The sequence below is a fragment of the Cololabis saira genome, chromosome 10, assembly GCF_033807715.1.
Source record: "Cololabis saira isolate AMF1-May2022 chromosome 10, fColSai1.1, whole genome shotgun sequence".
Taxonomy (NCBI): domain Eukaryota; kingdom Metazoa; phylum Chordata; class Actinopteri; order Beloniformes; family Belonidae; genus Cololabis; species Cololabis saira.
Window position 1 is genome coordinate 30,098,630 of NC_084596.1, and position 21,568 is coordinate 30,120,197.

The window sequence follows — 21,568 nt, forward strand, 5'->3', positions numbered from 1 at the left end:
AATTGGCTTTGAAGGTAAAAAAAAAAAAAAAAAAAAAAAAAAGGGGGGAGTAAAAGGAGTTGAAGTCAAGCTTGAGTTTCAGGCATGTTCAGAAACAATGGATCTGGCTGCAGACCAAGGCGGAAAACAGTATATTAGACAGGAAAAATGTCAAAAGGGATAAAGAAACAAATTGGAATGAGAGCACTAAGACAAATTAGAAAATAAAAAAAAATGGAGGTTGTGCTGTGCTCAGATTGAGGTGGGATCGGGACTGAGCTCAGGACCATCCTTGTGATTCAGCCTGCTTTGGAGCTGAGCCAGCGCCACGATGCACAACTGGAGGCATTAGAGGAGATGAAGGGTAGAGGTGTGTAAAGGAGCACAAATTACAGTGCTGCCTTGAGCATAAAACGAAAATGGGGGGATGTGTATGTGTGATGAGTGTGTGTGTGCTTGGGGGGGGGGGGGGGGGGGGGGGGTGCTGAGAAGTCAAACAATCGAATACACAAATCTAAGTCAGTGAGAGCAAATGACAGGCACAACAACAAATACCTAATGTGTTTCCTCCATTACTCTGTGTCAGTAAAGGCCAGCGTGGGAGTCACTGTTACTGTAACTGCCGCATTGGCAGTGTAATCAATGGCACCGAGGAGGAATACTGAAGGAATACATTGCAGGAACACTAAGGATGGTTTCTGCTGACTTGCACATCGGGCAGTAGATACTACAAGAAGCAAACGTTAAAGGTGCCAGTTGACCTCTTAAGTTAATTGGCTTGTTAGGTGGAAGCACAAGACATAAGGAGGGCTCTGTCCAAAACCAACAGAGTCGTTATGTTATTTTAAAGATTACCCGCCCTCTGTCATTGTCGGCTGTGCTGTAATCATATTTGGCTTATAGCTATGGAACAGAAATGGCTTGTGATTTCATACCACATTTCCTTTTGATATCCATCTATCCATCAAGCTCATTCTTATTTGTTTTCCAATAATGAGCTTTAGGATCCTATAAAAGCAATTCCTTCCATAGAAGGTGAACTTCTCCTCGGCTCTGCATATCTGTACACAGAGGAGGATTTTTTCACATATTAAAGAAAAACCTATAAGATTTTGAAGTCACAGCAGTTACAATTCAAAAGGGAGATATACAGCGATCTTTTGGAATCTTAAATATATCCATCCATCCATTTTCTATACCCACTTTATCCCAGCTAATTTCAGGCAAGAGGCAGAGGTACACCCTGGATAGGTCTCTGTCCCAGGGCCACATATATAAACAGACAACCAGACATACTCACACTCACACTTACATGCAATTTAGAATAATCAGTTAACGTACTACGCATGTTTTTGGACTGTGGGAGGAAGCCAGAGTACCCGTTTGGAAACACACGCAAGCATGGGGAGAACATGCAAAAAGGACCCCCGCCAATCTTAAATATATGTTTTTATATATTACATGAAGGATATGACCTTTACACTATTGTACATTTATGCTTTATTCAGTTTTTCCCTTCGCTTAATTTCAGGGTATGGTGTCAAAATGGATTTAGAAATTGCTATCATAAGCATCCAGCTGAGCAAAGATGGGGGAATGCTGTGGGGGAAGAAAAGAAATGCTACAAGCAAATGAAAGGAACCAGTGAAAAAAAAAAAATTACAAACGAGTTTATCAGCGCATAAAGCTGCAGTCTGCATACTGAGAACCTGAGTGACAGCTGAAGTTGCTCTTTTGTTTCTTTCCATTCCTGCCTAGAATTGAACAAGAGAGAATAACATCATGTAAAGCCAGTTAACTCTTGTTTTTTTTTTTTTATACAGACTGCATCTACAGTACACCTTGCCCAGTCTGCCTGGGAGGATACACTGGGCTATAGCTGTGCCAGAAATGTTTACAGTTACTGCAGATGTCAAGTAAATAACAGCAAACCCTTCCACTTCATAGAAAATATCTATCTCAGTCACTTGAAAAATTTTCAAGTTTAGAAAGACAAAAATGCAGATTTAAGTCCATCAAAATATACATGGCATATAGTTAAATTTAGATAATATTTTGGCAAAGAACATGCCAGTGTTTTGCTCTTTTGATGACTGTTACATTAAGTATTTCAGAGTACATGCCTCTCCCTGCTAAAAATCCATTCTGACTTGCTTTGCATTACTTGTGGTGCATGCATAGCAGCCGTGTTGCTTTTTTAAGGCACATAGAGGTTATTTTCATTTAGAGGGAGGCCACAAGATGTCTCCCTCTGCTAAAGAAGCTGCCTATCGACCAGAGTGACAGTGATTGCAAATTGCCTGTTCTTTCACTTTCTGCTAAATTTAAATTTTTTTCCAGGTCATTTCAAATTATAGCATAACCAGAATGTCACAAATTATAGCATAACCAGAATGTCACAGCAGCGTGTATACGAACTCTGAATCCTCATTGCTTTAAGCTGTCATTCGTCTGAGGATGAATGTGAGGATAAGTTTCTATGTTGATAATTTACACACACGCACACACATATATGTATGTATGTATGTATGTATGTATGTATGTATGTATGTATGTATGTATGTATGTATGTATGTATGTATGTATGTATGTATGTATGTATGTATGTATGTATGTATGTATGTATGTATGTATGTATGTATGTATGTATGTATGTATGTATGTATGTATGTATGTATGTATATATATATATATATATATATATATATATATATATATATATATATATATGTATGTGTACACACATTCTCCTTTGACTGGTCGGCCCAAATTTCAAATGTAATGATTACATAAAACTGACAAATGGAAATAAAAAGGTATTTCTGTCAGAACTTTATATGTTAATCGATGACTCATTAGCTTAATAAATTAACTATCCGTCAGCAATTTTTTAAATTTTCAAAGCATTTTTCTGGTTTTAGCTGCTCTACTGTTTACTGCTATTCTGTGCCAGCTATCACATTAAAGGGACTCTGTCTCTCTCTTTTTTAAATGAAATTGTCAGATAAAAACTCATTTAAAATGTTGAATATTTTTTGCCAATTCATGCACTAAGCCAGTGTGTCTCAATCCTGGTCCTCGAGTACCACTGTCCTGCATGTTTTAGATGCTACCCTACTTCAGCACACCGTGATACAAGTACCTGTGTCATCAACAGAACTGTGCAGACCTTGGTGACAAGCTAATTAGGACCTTTAATTAGAATCAGGTGTGTTGGTGCAGGGAAACATCTAAAACATGCAGGACAGTGGTACTCGAGGACCAGGATTGAGAAGCACTGCACTAAGCAATGAAGCTACCATATTTTATACATTAGTCTATTGATTGTGAAAATTAAATTTTCTTCAGCCATTTGCGTATGTTAAGGAACAAGATCCTTGAGACAATTTAACTGAGTGCTCTGACCGTTAATGAATATTCTTTAAGTTACATTTTCCAAGATCCCAAGTTACAGCAACATTAAATACACATTTTAATTTAATTTTAAGAAATATATTATATTTTTTGTTAGGAAGTGTCATCTAACCCCTGTGCTCTTCCACCCAAACTAACTCTGACCCCCATCCTGGTTGCCTCTCGCAAATATTGCGTATCACTTAACGGCAGGAGTTGCACATCAATGGCAGTCAGGGATGGATATAACATGGACTCTAACAAAGTTACTGTGGGCATTATGGCAGAGATCACTAGAGACAAGAAATACGAGACTGCCAAAGCAAGTGCCCAACCCAGAGTAAATCTCTGATGTGAGAGGGACCTACAGGGCGACCCTCTGAGCGATAAAATGCAGAAACTCCATTGGATTCCCTTATCATAATCAAATAGCATTTAATACATTAAATGTCCAATAAATTTGCAATCATACCTAGAACAGTTTACAATAATTTACAAAAACTATCACTAAAAATATTTATATCCAAGTAAGATTTGACCTCTATGTTTACTGTAGATGCGAAACAAATGACAAAGGAAACGAAGACCTAATGTGAGAGATGTGACATTATTTGTCTTGATAGTAAATTTAGATTCAGAACATGACAGTGATGATGTATATACATACATGTACGTAAACCTATACATATTCAGTGCATATAATATACATGTCATATGTACATAATGTATACATTCATGTTTTCTTGCCTCCATTTTTTAATGAAATAAATAATAGGTAAATTCATAACAATTAAGTAATTAGTCTGAGATTGTAGTCGTCTGATACTAAGACCCGCTGATTAAATTATTTTTAGACAAAAAAAAGGACCTGCATTTGCAAGTATATGCCGTATACTTGAAAATATATCTAGATCTTTGTTGGAGTATTGAAGTATAAAGCATTTGGGTGTTATGTTTCATTGACAGCTTTTATGTAGTTAATGTGGCTTTTTTAACTATGAAATCCCCTAAAGATATATGTTCATGTCATGGCCTCAGTCTTACATGTTAGTTGCCTTCATGTCAGCAATGTTAGTAATCTACTCATCCATCGACCCTCTACCCTTTATCAGAAGTAGCTAGGCTAGCAGCATAAGCAAGGAAGCCCTGACTTCCCTCTGCTCAGCCTCTTTATCCAGCTCATCTGGGGGGCACAGCGGCCGCCGGCTTTCCCATTCATTGTGTATGTGCTGCCGCCGCGCAAGGGCGCAAGGCTCTGCCGCCGAGCTCTGAGGGTTTGCGCGGCAGCAAGGGCGCAACACGGCACAGGCTGCCTCTGCTAATTGAACATTTTTTAATTTCACCATGCCCCCTGTGACGACATCTCTGCGGTGTCTAATAGGAGAGAAGGTGGTGGAGGGTGAAAAAAAACTTGCAGGTTGCAGATCAGAGATGATCAACATGGAGGAAAGAATTATCTTGGCTGTGAGTCTGTGTGAGGAGCTGTGCGATGCGCGACTATCGTGACCTCAATAAAAAGGGACAAGAGTGGAGAGAAATCTCCCAGAATTTGGACATACCTGGTGTGTTTAAAAGTGGTAGAAATGTGATGTTCTTTTGCTCTTATAACTATAAAATGTTAGTTTAAAATAAAATATAGCATTCCCATGCCTCAAATCAGGATCATTTGTCCATTTATCAATATATGATTATGAAAAGACCATGTGTCAATACTTTTGTAAACTGAAGCACATACTTTACTACATGTCCATATCTAAAAATCTAGATGAGCTAAAAAAAACAACAACACAGTTCAGAAAGGTTTTTTAATAAAATATGTTTTTAACTATTTACAGTGGATGACTTGAAGAAAAAATGGAAAACCTTGAGGGACAGATATATAAAGGAGAGGAAGGGAGGCCAGGCGTTCAGTTGCAGTGATGGGCTGCCTGAAGTTGTGATCCTGCTGAGGCTCCAACTCTCCCCAACAGGCTGTCAAACTGCTCCCTGTTCAGCCTGAAGTAGACCTGGCCATCATGGAGCTGTAGCTCCCGAACGAGCCTGTATTCCCCCAAATCCTGTCTTCTCATGAGGATTTCATGAACCCTCCTTGCTGCTGCTGCTCATCTCCTCCTCAGAAGAAGAACTAAAGCCAGGGCTTTTCTTTGAAGCAGGGACAGATACATTTTTCAAACTGAGCTGTAGGCTACTGTACGTCCAAACGAGTGGGAAAACTGCGCCAGACCTGAAAAACTTTTTTTCGGTCGCCAAGCGAGTTGCAACAAATATGTACGCGATGCACGGCTGCGCGCGTTAGTCTGCGCCCTGCTCTGCGCCCACCCTGCGCCGTCTCTGCGCCCACCTTGCGCCCACTCTGCGCCGAGTCTGCGCCCACCCCGGTGGTGGGCGCGGCGCAAACTGCGTTCTATGTGAAAGCCCCTTCAGTCCTCCCCAGGCCAGCCGAGAGACATAGTACTGCCAGTGTACTGCCATCCTTCCAGAGGTCTCCTCCAAGTGGGACATGCCTTGAAAACCTCATCCTAGAGGTGTCCCGGAGGCCTCCTAACCAAATGCAACCTCATCTGGTTTCCTCTCGATACGGAGGAGCACCAGCTCTACTCTGAACTCTCTAGACCCGAGATTTTGCCTTGGCAGCCACTGCAGCTGCATTTCTTCTTGGCCTCCCAGTACCTCAGCTGCCCCCAGTGGCCTGGAGGCCAAAAAGGTCCAATTGGACTCCTTGTTCTGCTTGACAGCATCCTTCACTGCTGGTGTCCACCAACGTTTTCAGGGATTACCGCCATGACAGACACCAACCACCTTACAGCCACAGCTGTTGTCAGCGACCTCAACAATGGAGGCACAGAACATTATCCACTCTGATTGAGTTGGGATTCATTGAGCATTCCTCCCAATCACCTACTTCCAGGTCTCACTGTTATTGTCCACATGAGCATTGCAGTCCTCCCGCAAAACAAGGGAGTTGCCAGGAGGAGCGCTCTCAAGCAACCCGTGCAGGGACTCCAGAAATAGGTATTCTGAACTGCTGTTTCGTGAACAAACAAGCAACTGCCAGGACCCATCCCCCCACCTGATGGCAGAAGGAGGCCACTCTCTTGTTCACCAGTGTAAACCCCAATGTACAGACACCGAGCTGCAGGGCAATGAGTATGCCCACACCTGTGGGGTGCTTCTCAATAGAGGCAACTCTAGGGTGGAACAAATTCCACCCCTTCTCAAGGAAACTGGTTCCTGAGGCCGAGCCATGTGTCAAGGTGAACTCAACTATATCTAGCCGGAACTTCTTAGCCTCTCGTTCTAACTCTGGCTTCTTTCCCACCGAAGAACAGGCGTTCTGTCTCCCTACAGGCAGCTTTTGTAGCCGAGGATAGGAGTGCCAGAGTCCTCACCTTTGGCCATCATCCAGCTCACGTTGCACCTGACTCCTATGGACCCTCCCACTGGTGGTGAGCCTAAAGGATGAGGGACCCACGCCACCTTTTATAGCTGTGCCTGGCTGGGCCTCATGGGTAAATGCCCAACAACTAGGGGCTCCACCAATGATCCCCACCTCAAGGCCTTGTTCTATAGACGGGATGCCGTTGGCCCACATCCCGGGCAAGGGAAAACCATAGTGTAAAGACATTTATATGTCATTTATTTTTCTATGCTTTATTATTTTGCTTCCTGGCATATTCGGAATAAACAGTACAAACAAACAAACATTGGACAAACCATTAAGTCACGTGACCTATAGGTTTCTGAAGTGTGGTTGGAAGAAGCACAACATAGGTCAATCAAAATCTGCTGTGGCTACCAGCTCCTTTAGTCAATCTCCACTGAAATAGCTGCAGCGCTGCTGGCAGACGTTTACAGCAAAATATCCTGTTTCGTATTTTGGTTCAATAGCAAAATCAAAAGTTACTGTTGCGTTTAGCCAACACTGGGTTAGATTATATTGCTGATTGCATCGGTAAGCTTGGTAGCATGATGGTTATGGATGAGGAAGTGATAATGCCTGTTTAACAGGAGTCAATGGAGATTGACTTAGGCTGCGTCCCAATTGAACCCCTCGCCCTCGTTTTCTTCACTAACCCTAACTTTTGCGCGTTCCCGTGAAGGTAGTGGTGTCCCAATTCCTCTTTTCACCTAGGGGGAGGGGGGATAACGGGGGCTAGGGGCTGAGAATAGCCCCTACGGATCGAGGGATTTCAGATGCTCACTTGGCGAGCAAGGGGGTATGAAAACTTCCCAGAATGCTTTTGCCGTAGGCTCTGCGTCGATTTGACTCGCCGACCGAAGGCAAACAGGCAGACTCGGGTTCAGAGAAATAGAGAGAAATAATCCTGTGACTCGTCAGATTTGTTTTGGATGTTTCTGATATAATAGTCTTCAGAAACCACAAAGTAATCCAGCTGTTATCTGGGTAATTTACACACTTTCATATAAGGTTGCTGAAAATCACGCCAGAATAAAGGGATTTATGGTCCGCGTTAAATCGCCGCAGAGCCTACGGCGTAGGGTCTGCGTCGATGTACGCGGCGACGCGCGCCGTACGCCGTACGCCGTACGCCGTACGCCGTACGCCGTACCCTACGCCGTAGGCTCTGCGTCGATTTAACGCGGACCCAAACTCCGGAGCCGGCAGACAGAAATCTCTAAATTTCGGAGCAAATCTCTTAACAGGCGTAGCTACAACTGTTAGATTTCATCTATTAAACCAACATCTTCCTAAATGATTTATTTCAGCCAGCATAATTCTCAACAGAGCTGCGTCCCGGGAGAGAGTTTCTCTCCCGGGACGACGGAGCAGCTTGACCCGGCGGACACGTCTGTTTTCGGGCTGTGAGCTGAGGCTGCTCCCCGGGGGCGGCGGCTCTTCTCATCTCCAAAAACATTGGGTCAAATTTCTTAACAGGCGTTATTTGGATAAACTGAGCCCCGGTTGCGGATCTTAAGGTTACCTTTATACCTATTAACAGCGCTACAGCTGAAATTAAAACAGCTTTTGGCTCTCTGCTTCCTGATCAGGGTAGGGATGAAAACGAGGGGGAGTAGGAGAATGGGACAGGCACCTGGGCCAAGTGCCCTAGATCTCAAGTGCCCTAAAATCTCCCCCTTCTTTTTTAGGGGTTAGGGAAGAAAAGAAGGGCGAGTGGAGAAAAGAAGGGCGAGTGAAGTTGAATTGGGATTGGGCCTTACTGTTCGAGCCAGGCTCTGGTGGTCATTCTAGGAACTGCAACAAATCTTAGCTCTGCATGCGTTTCAACCCCGAAATTAGATAGCTGGAACTTGCAGTGAAAGGACCAATATTGTTCATTACAAGGAACTAAATATTAATATAACGGAAAAAAAGGAATAAAATCAAGCAATAATTATCGGAATAGTTGTGTAAAGTATTCCCTTCTTCAAGTCTAAAATCTCTATATTCTTATACAGAGTGGTCAAATTAAAAGAAAATTAATTTTAAGCTTTAAAAAAGCAGCATCATTTATGCCAACTGCCTACTTTAGTAGCTTATTTAACTCATATATGGCTTCCATTGATGTTGGGCTGGTGATAAAGGGGGAGAAGATTACCACTTGTCTCAACTACAAACATTGGCCGGGTTTCCCAGATCAGTTAAGAAGCCCTTAACAGCAGAAGGCTTCTTTCAACCCTTCTTAAGGAGCCTGTGAAAGAAAAACGCGTTTCCCAGAGTCACTCTTAGCTGAAGAAGCCCTTTCATTAAGAAGGAAATGAAAGATGCCGCTGACCCACTCTTTACACCCTTCTTAGTGAACAAAGACTCACCGATCCAGGCGCATCAGGCAAATCAATATCTAACCAAGCAATGAGATATTAAAACAATGCACACCGCACAAATTTTGATCTATTTTATACTTTAGATTTATATTGTTTAGCATTCATTGGTACAGCAAAGGGGGAAACAAAGAAAAATAAGGAATAACAAGTGTGTTCCTGTATATGCTTTATGCATTACGCACAAATAAAACGATCATCATGACTATCATTTATCATAATTTGTCTGCACACATCCCACATCTGCGTGCACATATGAGATAATACCACACTCAAAAATGCTTCAGGTTACATCAAAGTGGTCTTCAACCCTGGTCCTCATGACCCCCTGTCCTTCATGTTTTAGATATTTCCCCTCAGAACCCTGATAAAAATGACTGTCATTAACAGACTTGTGCAGACCTGGATGACAAGCTGATGACGGCCATTAATTAGAATCAGGTGTGATGATGCATGGAAACATCTAAAACATGCAGGACAGGGGTCCTGAGGACCAGGGTTGAAGACCCTGCTGTAAACAATCATGTATTGTCCTGGTGGCTTTTCAACATTACTCAGAGGCTGTAAATCTCCAACAATGTAGTCCATTATCAATGTGTCTCCCTATATTGCTGGGAAATCAGATCCCTGAAGGCAGCAGCAGTGTGACTGGGGTCGTTTGGGGCTGTTGGGTCCTCTTGGTCTTTCTGGGAACTTTTTTGATTGTTAAGGACTTGCAGATATTTTCTCCCACTGGACGTATGCTTTAACTCCACATGACGTTTCAAATGTGAAGTTGATGAGGCAGATGTTCAGACTTGTTTTCTCAGCGCAGGTGGACATAATTTGCACAGAAAGGTTAGATTTCTACCATCGGACTCTTTGGGAGACGATGTGTAAAATTCCCGCAGATAATGATAAACGGATCATCATCTGACGGCTCGCCGATGCTGCGTCCGCGACATCTCTCTTCACCTGTCAAGGCTGATTTATGGTTCCGCGTTACACCAACGCAGACCCTACGGCGTAGGGTACGGCGTCGATTTAACGCGGAACAATAATTTAGGCTTCATTCGTAAAGACTGCACTGAGCTCGTCGAGTATTTTAAATGTGCGCGCCGCCCGCTGGTGAAATGAGAAGGATTATTCTGTAATAATTGGACCTAAACAGTGAAGCTGAAACTCACATAATCTGAACAGTTCAAATTCCAGTTCATGATCTGCAGAATGAACAAGTTCATGTTCAAGTTCTTTATTTGAAAATATGTTGCGTTCATTTCAACGTTCTCACAGAAATGAACGCGTTCATTTGAACTCGTTCATGCACAACACTGCTGACTGCACTGCGTTTTTACGCAGTGGGGAGCTTCCTGGAGGTGGTGGAGGACGGCACCGGACTGAGAAAGGCAGCCGTGACACCGATCCTCCTGCGCCATGCCCGAGCGCAATGAGCGCAACGTTGATGAATGCAAGATTCTGCTTAATAGTGAAAAAGGTCAAGCAGCTAAATAAAGAATTCAGAATATGTTTTTGAGGTGAAGGATACTGTTTTACTAGTCAGGAGGATACAATGTGGTCCTATATACTGATCGTTAAGTTAATTTGTCCTTTCATCCATCTTTCACATTTAAAAAAAACAATACATTTCCTCATTCTTCTCTTACCAAGACTACTTCTTATTTAGTTGCAGTCTTGTTTTCATCATGAAAAAGGGTCATTAAAGTTTATTTATCATCTTAGTTTTTCATTATAACACACATAACGCACAGGCAGCAGGGAATTAGTGCGTTAGGTAGCAGTGCTGTGTGTGAAAATGCGCTGATAGTGATCGGTGATCGATTTGTCTGGCATCGATTGATTTAGTTTCAGAACCGCGGCGGTGGACAGCTCCTTTAAAGAGTGATCTTAAGAGCGGTCCTAAGAACGGTCCTAAGAACGGTGTTAAGAAGCCATCTGGGAAACACCCGTATCTTAGGGCCCCTTCTTAGTTGAACCCTTCTTAAGACCCTTCTTAAATCCTTAAGAAGGGTCGGATCTGGGAAACCTGGCCATTAATGTTATAAAATCTGATCTTCTTTAGATTTTTTTTAGAAAGATATGGTTTTTAAAAAGGTTAAAATTGACACATTGTCCTACTACGTGTAATCCTTTGACAGCCAAAGTCAAATGAAAATTCACTCCTGGGCATGAATTGATCATCTTTGAAAGTTTGCTTCAGCAAGAACTAAATCATCCACAAAATGGCGGTTCATCTCGTGATGCAATCTGCCACAACACCCTAGCAGCATGTTGCTATGATAAGACACACACACACACACACACACACACACACACACACACACACACACACACACACACACTCCTCCCCATCAGTGCTTAGTGCATTTGTGATGTGAATGTAATTACTGCCAAGATTTCTTCTGGTTTTGAACATTCTCCCTGCCCCTCAAAAGAGTTCACCCCATTGCGCTGTCAAAACTCTGTTTCTACTCTAATGAGACCTCAGGGGTTCATCTTGGCTTTGACATAAAAGTGGTTGATTAGTGTCATACCCTGACAGCCAATGAAATCACAGTCCATTTTTCAACTGAGCAATAAATGTAAAAATCGGAGATAAAAACCTATTAAACAGCTCTCTTTTTTTTCAATTTCTGCCAAACAGCAATTAGATGATCTTTTGAATTTTGCAAATTTTATTACACCACGATTCTCTAATTATATACTTGCACACTAAAACAAAGATAAAATGTGCTTTATCCTAAGAAAGATGAAAATAAAAATCTGTAACCAGCAAGAATTAATTCTCAGTAAATGGAAATGGCAGTTTTGTAGGTAAGTATAATCATTGCCATTTGCCCAGAGTGCTCTTTATTTCTTGAGTGATTGCTGTATTCAGGCGGCTTTATGCCAATATTTTAATTAAATGAATGTCCTTTGTTAAATTTATTCAAACAAATAGAACAAATTAATGAAAAATAATTTATTTTGGGGGCAAGGGCTGTCCTATCATCCCCCTAATATGCTGTTTTTGTGAGTAGAGTGGAAATACTTAGACGATCTTATTTTATCATGTGATCTTTCAGCAAACACACTTTTAAAATAATAATAAGGATTCCTGTATTTAAAAATGTACATAGAAAAAACTTATCTTAAAGTAAGTTTAGGGATATGTTGATCTGGTCCAACATCGTCCATTTCAGTAGTGGAGTTGGGATGGGCTCCAACAGACTTAGCTCTATTGACAACTGAGGTCAGGTCAGGGAGGTCTACAGGATCGAAACAGTCTAGAGTCAGGTCAGAACCTAAGGAAGAAGCTAAAGCTGGAGAAATGCCCACAGCTGCTGCCAGGTGGGCCTGCTTGATTTATTTACTTGTGAAGTTGGAAAGTTAGAATCACTTGTTACGTCGTCTTAAGTCAAGCAGTAAACCTGATCCAAACCCTGGAGTAGACCGAATGAATGACATGATACATAGAAATCTAAGCCTTGCTGCAATGATAATGAATCAGTGAATTACGGTATATTTTTATGGCTCATTAATCTGATAAAAATTTGAAGCAATAATTTGCTAGACACTGTTACACACATTAAATACTATGATACTGCCTGTACTACTATGTAGTCAAAATCAGCTTTATTTTTCACTTTATAAGCACAAGAGCAGAGAAAAACTCCCAATGGAGGACTGGAAATAACAAACTATAAAAGGTTAAGAGATTAACTATACAAAAAACACATAAAAAGATCAGTGAATTAGATATGCGCCTCCTAACAGTTGTATTTTGTATGTGTGTATGTGTGTCCCATATAGAAAACTGGGAGCTTGCTCCACTGGAGATCAAAACAAAACAGTCTGCACCTGTAATGTTTCATTTTAAAGACATTAATATCATCTGTTTCTTAAAGAAATGGTAATGGTAAAATGGTAGAATTTGTTGATAAAAGGTAGTGACCTACATAATGTTTTGATGCATAACTACGCTATGTGAATTTCTCCGCACTGTAAAGAAGTTCTTATTGACTTGTAACGGGCTCATTTCAACCAGACACTAGTAACACTAGTAGGAATTAGGACTCATTATTTTCAGAAATTCATGGAAAGAAAAACAATTCCCATGGTTTTCTGAATTAGAAAAAAGAAACCATCTTATTAATTTGTCTCAACTGAATGAATACATCCAACGACATCACCAAGAATCAAGCACGAGCCTTTGGATCCACAATCTCACCCAAATCTTGAAATACCAGCGAGGCAGCTAGCAGATCAGGGGATCGAGCGCTGGTCCCCTCATATGTCAAGGTGTTCTTGTGCTCTTGTGGCAGAAAAGCTTAAAGAATACGATTTGCTCTGAAACAATATATTATCCTTTGGAGATTAATAAGTATTATTTAATTCAATTTAAAACAAGCCCAAATCATGACCCTCCCTCCTCCATTTTTCAGCATTTGGATGTTGTTTTGATGTTGGTAAGCTCTGCCCTTCTGCATCCTACATGATGCTGAACAGTTCAGTTTATGTCTTTCCAGTCCAGAACCATGAAAAAAAAGAAGTATTTTGTGAAGAACATTGGATTTTTCAGTGTTATTATGGCACAGACTCCGTGTAGAGCTGATCCATGAACCAAAATGTTTGCCGGTTGAAGTTATGTCTTACAAGTGGGTTTTTCTTAACTGCATTGAGGACTCTCTTCTGTCTTTAGAGTTATTTTAGCTGGACGCCCTCTTCCAGGAAGAGGAGCCTAAGTATTTACACTTTGAGAATCCCTTGTTTCTACTTTCAAGCCTCATGGAAATCATCTGTTCTTGATTACATGTTTTCAAGGTATTCTTTTTGTGGGCCATGATTCACATCAATAGATGCTGTTTATGAAAGTCAAACATAAAATGTTCGAGTGTTTCTTTCGTTTGTTTGTTTGTTTGTTTGTTTTTTGGGTCAAAGTAGCTCTCAACCACACTTTGAAACTTATTTAGTTAATTGGATTCTACATGAGTAAACTGCTGTCTCCAATGAGTTTTTGTTGAAGTCAGTAGTCCATGTGTTCACTTACTTTTTACCCCAGGACTGTGAAATTTACTTGGCACACTCAATAAAGGTGCAAGAAAATATAATAATTCATGTGTTGAGTTTAAGTACATTGTGTTTGTCTATTGTTGTGACTCGGGTAAAGATTGTGGAAATGACTTCAGAAAATCTGTTAATTCAAAGGGAACTGATTCACATAGTAGAGCAGGCATGCCAGGATGCATCATTAATCTCAATTTATTGCTTTTTCATGGCCATTATATATGGAGAAGTAAATAAGTGAACAAGGGAATGACATCCATGACAGGTAATCCATATTGTTTTGGTTCATTTTGAACAAGAAGCCAAGTCTAACAACAGTAATTTGAGGCTTTATGATAGAAATATTTCTTGTCAGTAACCCCCTGCAGTTTCCCCTCAGAATCACACCTGCCAGCTCCATATTTGCCTCGTGACACCTGCTCATTCTCTGCAGTCTGTTCTTTTAGATTGTAGCTTAATCATTGCATCTATGTTATTCTCTTGATTTAATATAAAATATTAGACATTGAATTGCAATTTGTGAAGTTGCAGCAAATTAGCTTGGACACTGTAGTCAGCGATATACACAGCTCACGATGTCTCTAATTCATTTTCACCTATTACATGTTCTGAATTAGTTCATTTTTGACCAGCTCTTACAACTTAAGATGCAAATGTACACATTTTTTTCGATAAAAATATTTTTCATAAGCATATATAAGGTTCGGTTGAGCAGTTTACCAGTGTAGAGTAATTCTCACGTTACAAATGGAAAAGGTTGTCGCTAACGTAATGAAAAGAAGATGAAATAAGTATGAAGCTGAGCTCCCTGCCAAGCAGAATCCTGACAGTCTCACATAAATGGAGCAAAGCACTTTTAATATCCACCAGAGCCACAGCTGCATGCAGCACGATGACAGCCCTCATTACTCAGGATTTGTGAAATTATATTTTAAACTGGTAGAAAAAGAGGATGTAGAGAATGTGCTATGACAAATATATCTTATATGTTTTAAAGGAGATATTGCTGTTTTATTCAACAAGCTGCTTCAGCTCAGGAATCAATTACATAGATTATGTTATCCACCGGCAGGCTGTACATCATTCACTATTAATTTCAGACTTCATCTTTTTTCTTTTCAGAATTTCATTATCATAGTTGTTCCTACTTTGATCAATACCAGCACTCTCTGCCTTTCAGTAACATTGGGGGTCTGCTTCATCACCGGAGGAAAACAATTCCATCCACTGGCTCCACCTTATTTTCCATTCGGCTGTAGAGAGAGTATGAGTATATATGTGTAGGGGGGCAACAAGCTTTATTTTCCTTTCAGCAGGCTTCAAGTCAACAGGCTAAAAAGCATCTCTTCAGTCTGTTGAAAAGAGGGAGGAGGTGGGGTCTGGGCAGAAACTGCACAAAGACAGGAACGACCGAAATCTGTGAGTATTGTCTGCCACTGGAGAGGGAGATTGAGGAGGGAAAGATCTGAGCAACAGGGGTAAGCCTCTCCGGATTTTCAAAGTGATTACCTCTGGGAATGAAGCCGCCGCTCCACGTCTGTAATTATCACACCCGTTTATGTGTTGATGAAGGACTGGCGATAGTTATGCTGGATATTTTTGTCCCTGGAGTGATTCAGCTGTTTTTGTCATAAAGGACTCATTATGTAAATCAAATTTACCTTCTCCAAGGAGTATATCTTTTGTTTTCTGACTGAACAGTGAAACTGCTGCTCATCTAGACTCCAGTCCCCGTTACCTGGATTTTTTTTTATTTTAATTTTTTTAAACCTGAAGATGGTTTATGAAAGCCTCTGTGAGTAAATTGCAGTCTGTTGTGGGTTACTGAGAAACTGGACTTGATAGAGAAGCACTTGCCTTGCTTTGCAATTATGGTTAAAGCGTCCACGTCCGAATCAATTGCCCTAGGGCCACACAAGCCGAACGATGCCCAGGAGACCACTCTCCAGAACAAAGAGTCGAGCTCGCTTAAAAATACATTGAAAGAGATCACAGTGGATTTCATAAGGAAGACCAAGATCCATGGTTTGAAGTTTATGTTCTCTCCCGACAAGTCAAAACCACAGCAATTCATCTGGATGCTGGCCTTCTTCCTTTGTATCAGTCTCCTCTGCACCTGGTCCTGGAACCGCATCTTCTACCTGATGTCCTACCCTGCCATCACCAAGATCTACATGGTCTGGGCTCACAACATGTCCTTCCCAGCCGTCACTTTCTGCAACAAAAACGTTTTCCGCGTGTCCACTCTGACCAAGGACGACTTGTATCACAGCGGCTACTGGATGGACCTTATGTATCCAAATCATACCGTGATCAATAGGAGCCTCTCCATCCTCAAGGACAGCCACAAGCCCGCTCTCCTGAATCTGCTGGATTTCCACAACTACACCCCTCCCCCAGATTATCACGTCAACACCTCAGAGATGATGGCTCGCCTCGGACACCAGCTGGAGGACATGCTGCTGGAGTGCCGGTTTCGCGGGGAAACCTGCACCTACAAAAACTTCAGCACTGTATGTAAAGAGAGAAAGATGGTGCTTGTCAGGTGTGGATATATGAGTGTTGTTTACAAGGTGCATTAATAATTCATCTGACAAAACCCCTTCACAGCCTGCGCTTTCTCAGGCTGTTTAAAGGTGTTGATCTTTTAAAGCTGTTATTTTTATCTCTTAAATTCGACAGCTTTCTTGTCATAAGATGTGTCATCCTCTTAAAATCACCCAAGAAGGCAAACACAATCTCGCCTTCATGTAATTGTGAATGTCTTTCGTAAAAATATCTTACAATTTTACTCATTTTTTATTTAGTTATATTCACTCATTCACTACATTCATGTAGCAATAAACCTTGAAGAAAAATCAGACCATAAATAATTCATGGATAGATGCGTATATGCGTTCAAATTAAAATTTCAGCTTATCTAATTAAACATCTGTGGGGCACAGGGAATGTGCTTTAGAAATTCCATTTGAAGCACCAGAGATGTTACAGATATTCATGCTTGAATATGTGAATTGTGAAAGTGGATGACATTTGTAAAGCAGGCTCCCAATCTTCCAGATGCTATGTCTTAAAAAAACACTTATTAATCAGTGAGGCATTGAGACATTTGAAAATATTCACAGGACGGGTTGTGAAATTATTACACTGACAAGAATTATACGAGCAGATTTAAAAGTCGGTCTCCTCTAAGGCAACACATTTGAACAGTCTTTATTAATGGAGATTATATCATATAGATTCCAGTCATAGAAACAAAACATCTAAATTTGACGGCTTTAGCAAATGCGACATATTTAAAATGTATAGTCTTGTGCATTGCAACAAATCAGTTGCTCTTGGTTTCTTTTCTGTGTTTTTATGTGCTAATTCAGAGTCTTTGCAACATTGAAGATTAGTCTTCACGTCTTAGATACACAGCCAGAGGTACTTTCTATTGGGATTTAAGCTGAGCTTGTATCAGATGCAAGTCTCTGTGCTTCTCGGGTGTGACAGTGTGTCCACCTCATTTTATCCAAAGTTCAGTCTAAGTCCTTAAAAACAGTCACCAGTTAGATCGTTTCAGGTCACTTTCCAGAGCTCATTATATAGCCGGCAGGGGAAAAGGCATAAATCTCTGTCTAACAGCATCTGGCTGAGCTGCTTGTAAGCCTGTCTCAGTCTGGACATGGAACAGCGATTCTGATCTCTGGGGATCGGTTTTACCACGCAGGTTGACTTTTTACCCACAGACCCTTGAACACAACCTCCCCACACTGAGATGGACTTTCTGTCTCTTCTATGATGGCATGTTGTTAGAAATGTGGTGAATACAGAATTGAATGGTTTAAAACAACAACAACACTGTAACATTTGTTTTAGTTATCCAGCTATTACTGTAAAGGTTTGGTCATCGTTTAGGTGATCGAATAATTAGAAAGTTATTAAAAAATATAAATAAATAGGGAAGTTAATGTCCATCTGATTGTCCATAAATAATGGCATTCAGAGCATAGTGTAAAACCATGTCATTTTAATTTATTTAATAACTTTTTTTGCAATGTTGATATTGTGATGATTATACGTTTTCTATATAATCTGTAGTCCTACTTTTAAATGTTAAATTCGTAATTAATGACTATTGAGATGTTTGGAAAAAAAATTTAACTTTAAGATCATCAGTTAAATTTGAGCAACATTAATAATTATATTAAAAACAATGTCCAAATTTCACAATAAATCTCCCAGTTGAATTTGTCCAAGAGGGTTTTAAAGCCTTACTTTTACAGATCATTTAAGAAACGCTTTTTGGAATCATAACTTGGGTTTCACAAGTTTTTTTGTGCTTATGAGTCAGTTTATTTTATTTTTTTCAGAATTGTCTTGTTTTCTCAAAACTCCTTCAGGTTTATCACATTTAAAAGTGTTTGTTTGCTATCAACAGAAACAAGATGCAACTGTCTGTCAGGTAATCAGGAACACAGTTGCTGTTATGTCTTTTCTCAAACTGATTATCTTGAATTTATTCAACCCAAAAAAAAAACAGACTTATTTTTCATTGCTGCTGTTCCAACACAAAAAGAAATCTTGGAAAAACACAAGCACTGAAGCAAAATGGTGAACACAAATGTGTTGAGCAAGCTGTATGCACTAAATAAGGAAGATATTTAGTGAGGGACAATCTATTTGATTAGTATCACAGTGATTTACTGGCAATGGTTCAAGCACTCTTTAGGCTTTTTGTTTGTGTGTCCAGAGATCTTCCCCTTCATATGTTTCTTATTTAATGATGGCAAAGTAGTTCAATCACTCAAGGGAAATTTGGAGTGAAATTGGCTAAAGATTGATGGCAGCTGCTGCTGCTGCTAAGGAGTGCTCATTAATTCCTCAAACTGGAGTCGGGTGCCTCTTCAAAGCCCATGCTTCTTTATTTTAAAATCATAAAACTTCTGCAATAATTACCTGTTCTGCACAATTAAATGCTGACATGTAATACGTCTTTTACAGGTGAAGTGCTTAGTGGACCTCTAGGGAGAGGTATTCATTCAAACTTCTTTTTTTCCTTCTTTTATCCTGTGTTCTTTTCACAGATTTACACACGATATGGGAAATGCTACACTTTCAACTCGGGATTAGACGGCAACCCTTTGCTAACCACATTAAAAGGTGGGACGGGGAACGGCTTAGAAATCATGCTGGATATCCAGCAGGATGAATACCTGCCCGTGTGGGGAGAGACAGGTCAGTGCAATCTTAAACCCTGTTATTACATTTACTGTGTCGCTGTAACTTGCATTAAGCTTTTTCATGAAATATTTCCATCTTGTTAGTTTCCTTTTTTGTTGGAAACTGCAGCAGTCTTTTGTCCTCTCTTAAGTATGTGACTAATCAGTTTATGGACTAGCTGAAAAGGTGATGTTTTTCTATGTTTATTAGCACGTTATGTTGATGTGTTTCTCCAGGTCTCAACTGGCATTAGATCTAATAAACTGCACTCAATGAATTATTGTTTTCCATTTATGATGGGCAACAACATCACCGGACCATGCATTCATAAACTGAATGGCAAGCAATAAAGCTTTGGTTGTAAATCTGCTTGGTTTGAACCAGCACGCCAACACTTTCCCTATATTACCTTCCAGCAGGAGGCTCGGAGACAGCCTTTTAATAAACAGATACGTTTCACTACTTGTGGAACAGTAGACAGCCCGAAGAGCGGATCCTCCCAGATGACCGCACTTGTTGTTATATTTTCTGGCGTGCTGTATCCACAGATGAGACCTCCTATGAAGCAGGGATCAAGGTTCAGATCCACAGCCAGGACGAGCCACCGTTCATTGATCAGCTGGGATTTGGTGTGGCCCCTGGTTTTCAAACTTTTGTGTCATGCCAGCAGCAACTGGTACCTAACGATCGGCCTCCGAACTCCACCTCTTTCGCTTCGCCTCATTCTGTGTTTGTTGCAAAAGAAAATCTCTGCCAGCCAGCATCCATTATCGTTGTCACCGAGTGTGGAGCAAAATCAGATTACTAAAATGTGGAGTTTAAGTGTTATAATACCATCCGGTGACTCTCTGGCATTCACCGCATGCAGCAAATAAAACGGAGGAATCGCAGCAGCCGAGGAGTACTGACAGAGCAGGACCGAGTAATGATTGGATGCAAGCGTATGAGCATACGGTCCTTTACAGAGCCAAAAGCACTTCAATCGGCACAGCATGCAAAAATATATGGCAGATCATAATGTGTCTCCATTACTTTTTGCCATGAAAAGGAAGGGAGTACAGCTATTTGACTGTTGTGAAGATCACGTCTAGGAGAATTCACACAGTGATGGACAGCAGGCTTCAGTCACTGACATTAACTTCCAGTAATTAGATCAAAACACCTACAGAAAAATGACAGCTACATTAAGCTAAAACCTACCACATTTGCAGGTCTCACTGAAGACTTTCTTGAAAGAAAACTATAAAAAGAAGCCAGCTGCACCAGTCTCCACATTCACATTTTATAATTCCAGCATCACAAAATAACGAGCATTTTTAGATGAGATGATGACCCACAGTCAGTTTTAAAAGAACTATGATTTCATAACAAAGTCAAGAGTGTTTTATCAATCAATCAGTTTTATTATTACTTTGTTTTGTTTTAGGGGTTGTTTTTGGACTCTAAAATTAACAAATAAATAATTGCATCCCGACTTTACCCCATTCTTCTTGTGAAAGATATGAAAATTAGAAGTTATGATTGAGTTCAAATTGATCACAACGCCGGCATGGAGGGTCATAACAGTGAGTTAGCTAGATTCCCTATAAAAATCCAAAGAAACTTAGCATTTATATGATGTTGCCAAAAGTATCAGACTGTCTCTTTTTGTTACAGAACATAAAAAATGTCTATTTTAAGGCAGAACTGGGGACAGTTAAGACAGATGTCCTTTGATCAAACTGAAAACCTTCGAAAGATTGTAGGTTTTGCAGTGATTCATGTGGAGATCTACTGTATTCATGTATTGTGCTGCTGGTTCAGTAAGATTTCTACCACATAATCATTTTTGTGAAGTAATAGATACTTGAGCTCTAAATCTAATTAATTTCTTCAACAATTAATGAGGCCTGAAATAAATGATTTTGCTCCTGAAGTTAATCAGCTTGGTCGCTCCGTCAGCATGAAATAAATCATGTAAAATCTGTCTTGTTTTAGCAAAATAACATGGGATGATTGAGGCACCTTTCTGGTCTTATAAAACAGACATTTGGACACCACAAAGATGACAAATTTGATTCCTGGGAAGCTACTTTGAAAAAAAACAACAAAACCAATTCCTACTCTTTCTCTTCACAAATACTGTCAATGCTCCATGTATCATCACTCAAACACCTCCAAGAAGTGA

The 21,568-nt window shown here is 40.4% G+C and overlaps 1 protein-coding gene across 5 annotated transcripts in view; it reads left to right on the plus strand.

Moving 5' to 3' along the window:
- asic1c (acid-sensing (proton-gated) ion channel 1c) overlaps positions 1-21,568 on the plus strand; it is a 131,754-nt gene that overhangs the window by 97,848 nt on the left and 12,338 nt on the right. For 2 of the 5 annotated variants that reach the window (XM_061732488.1, XM_061732490.1), the window contains exons 1-3: positions 15,525-16,709; positions 19,266-19,416; positions 19,950-20,077. In XM_061732488.1, the coding sequence (XP_061588472.1) occupies positions 16,068-16,709; positions 19,266-19,416; positions 19,950-20,077 (921 nt within the window). In that variant the 5' untranslated portion in view covers positions 15,525-16,067. Of the gene's footprint in view, positions 1-15,524; positions 16,710-19,265; positions 19,417-19,949; positions 20,078-21,568 lie in introns of those variants that run through there. The other 3 variants (XM_061732491.1, XM_061732489.1, XM_061732492.1) reach the window with 3 other exon arrangements.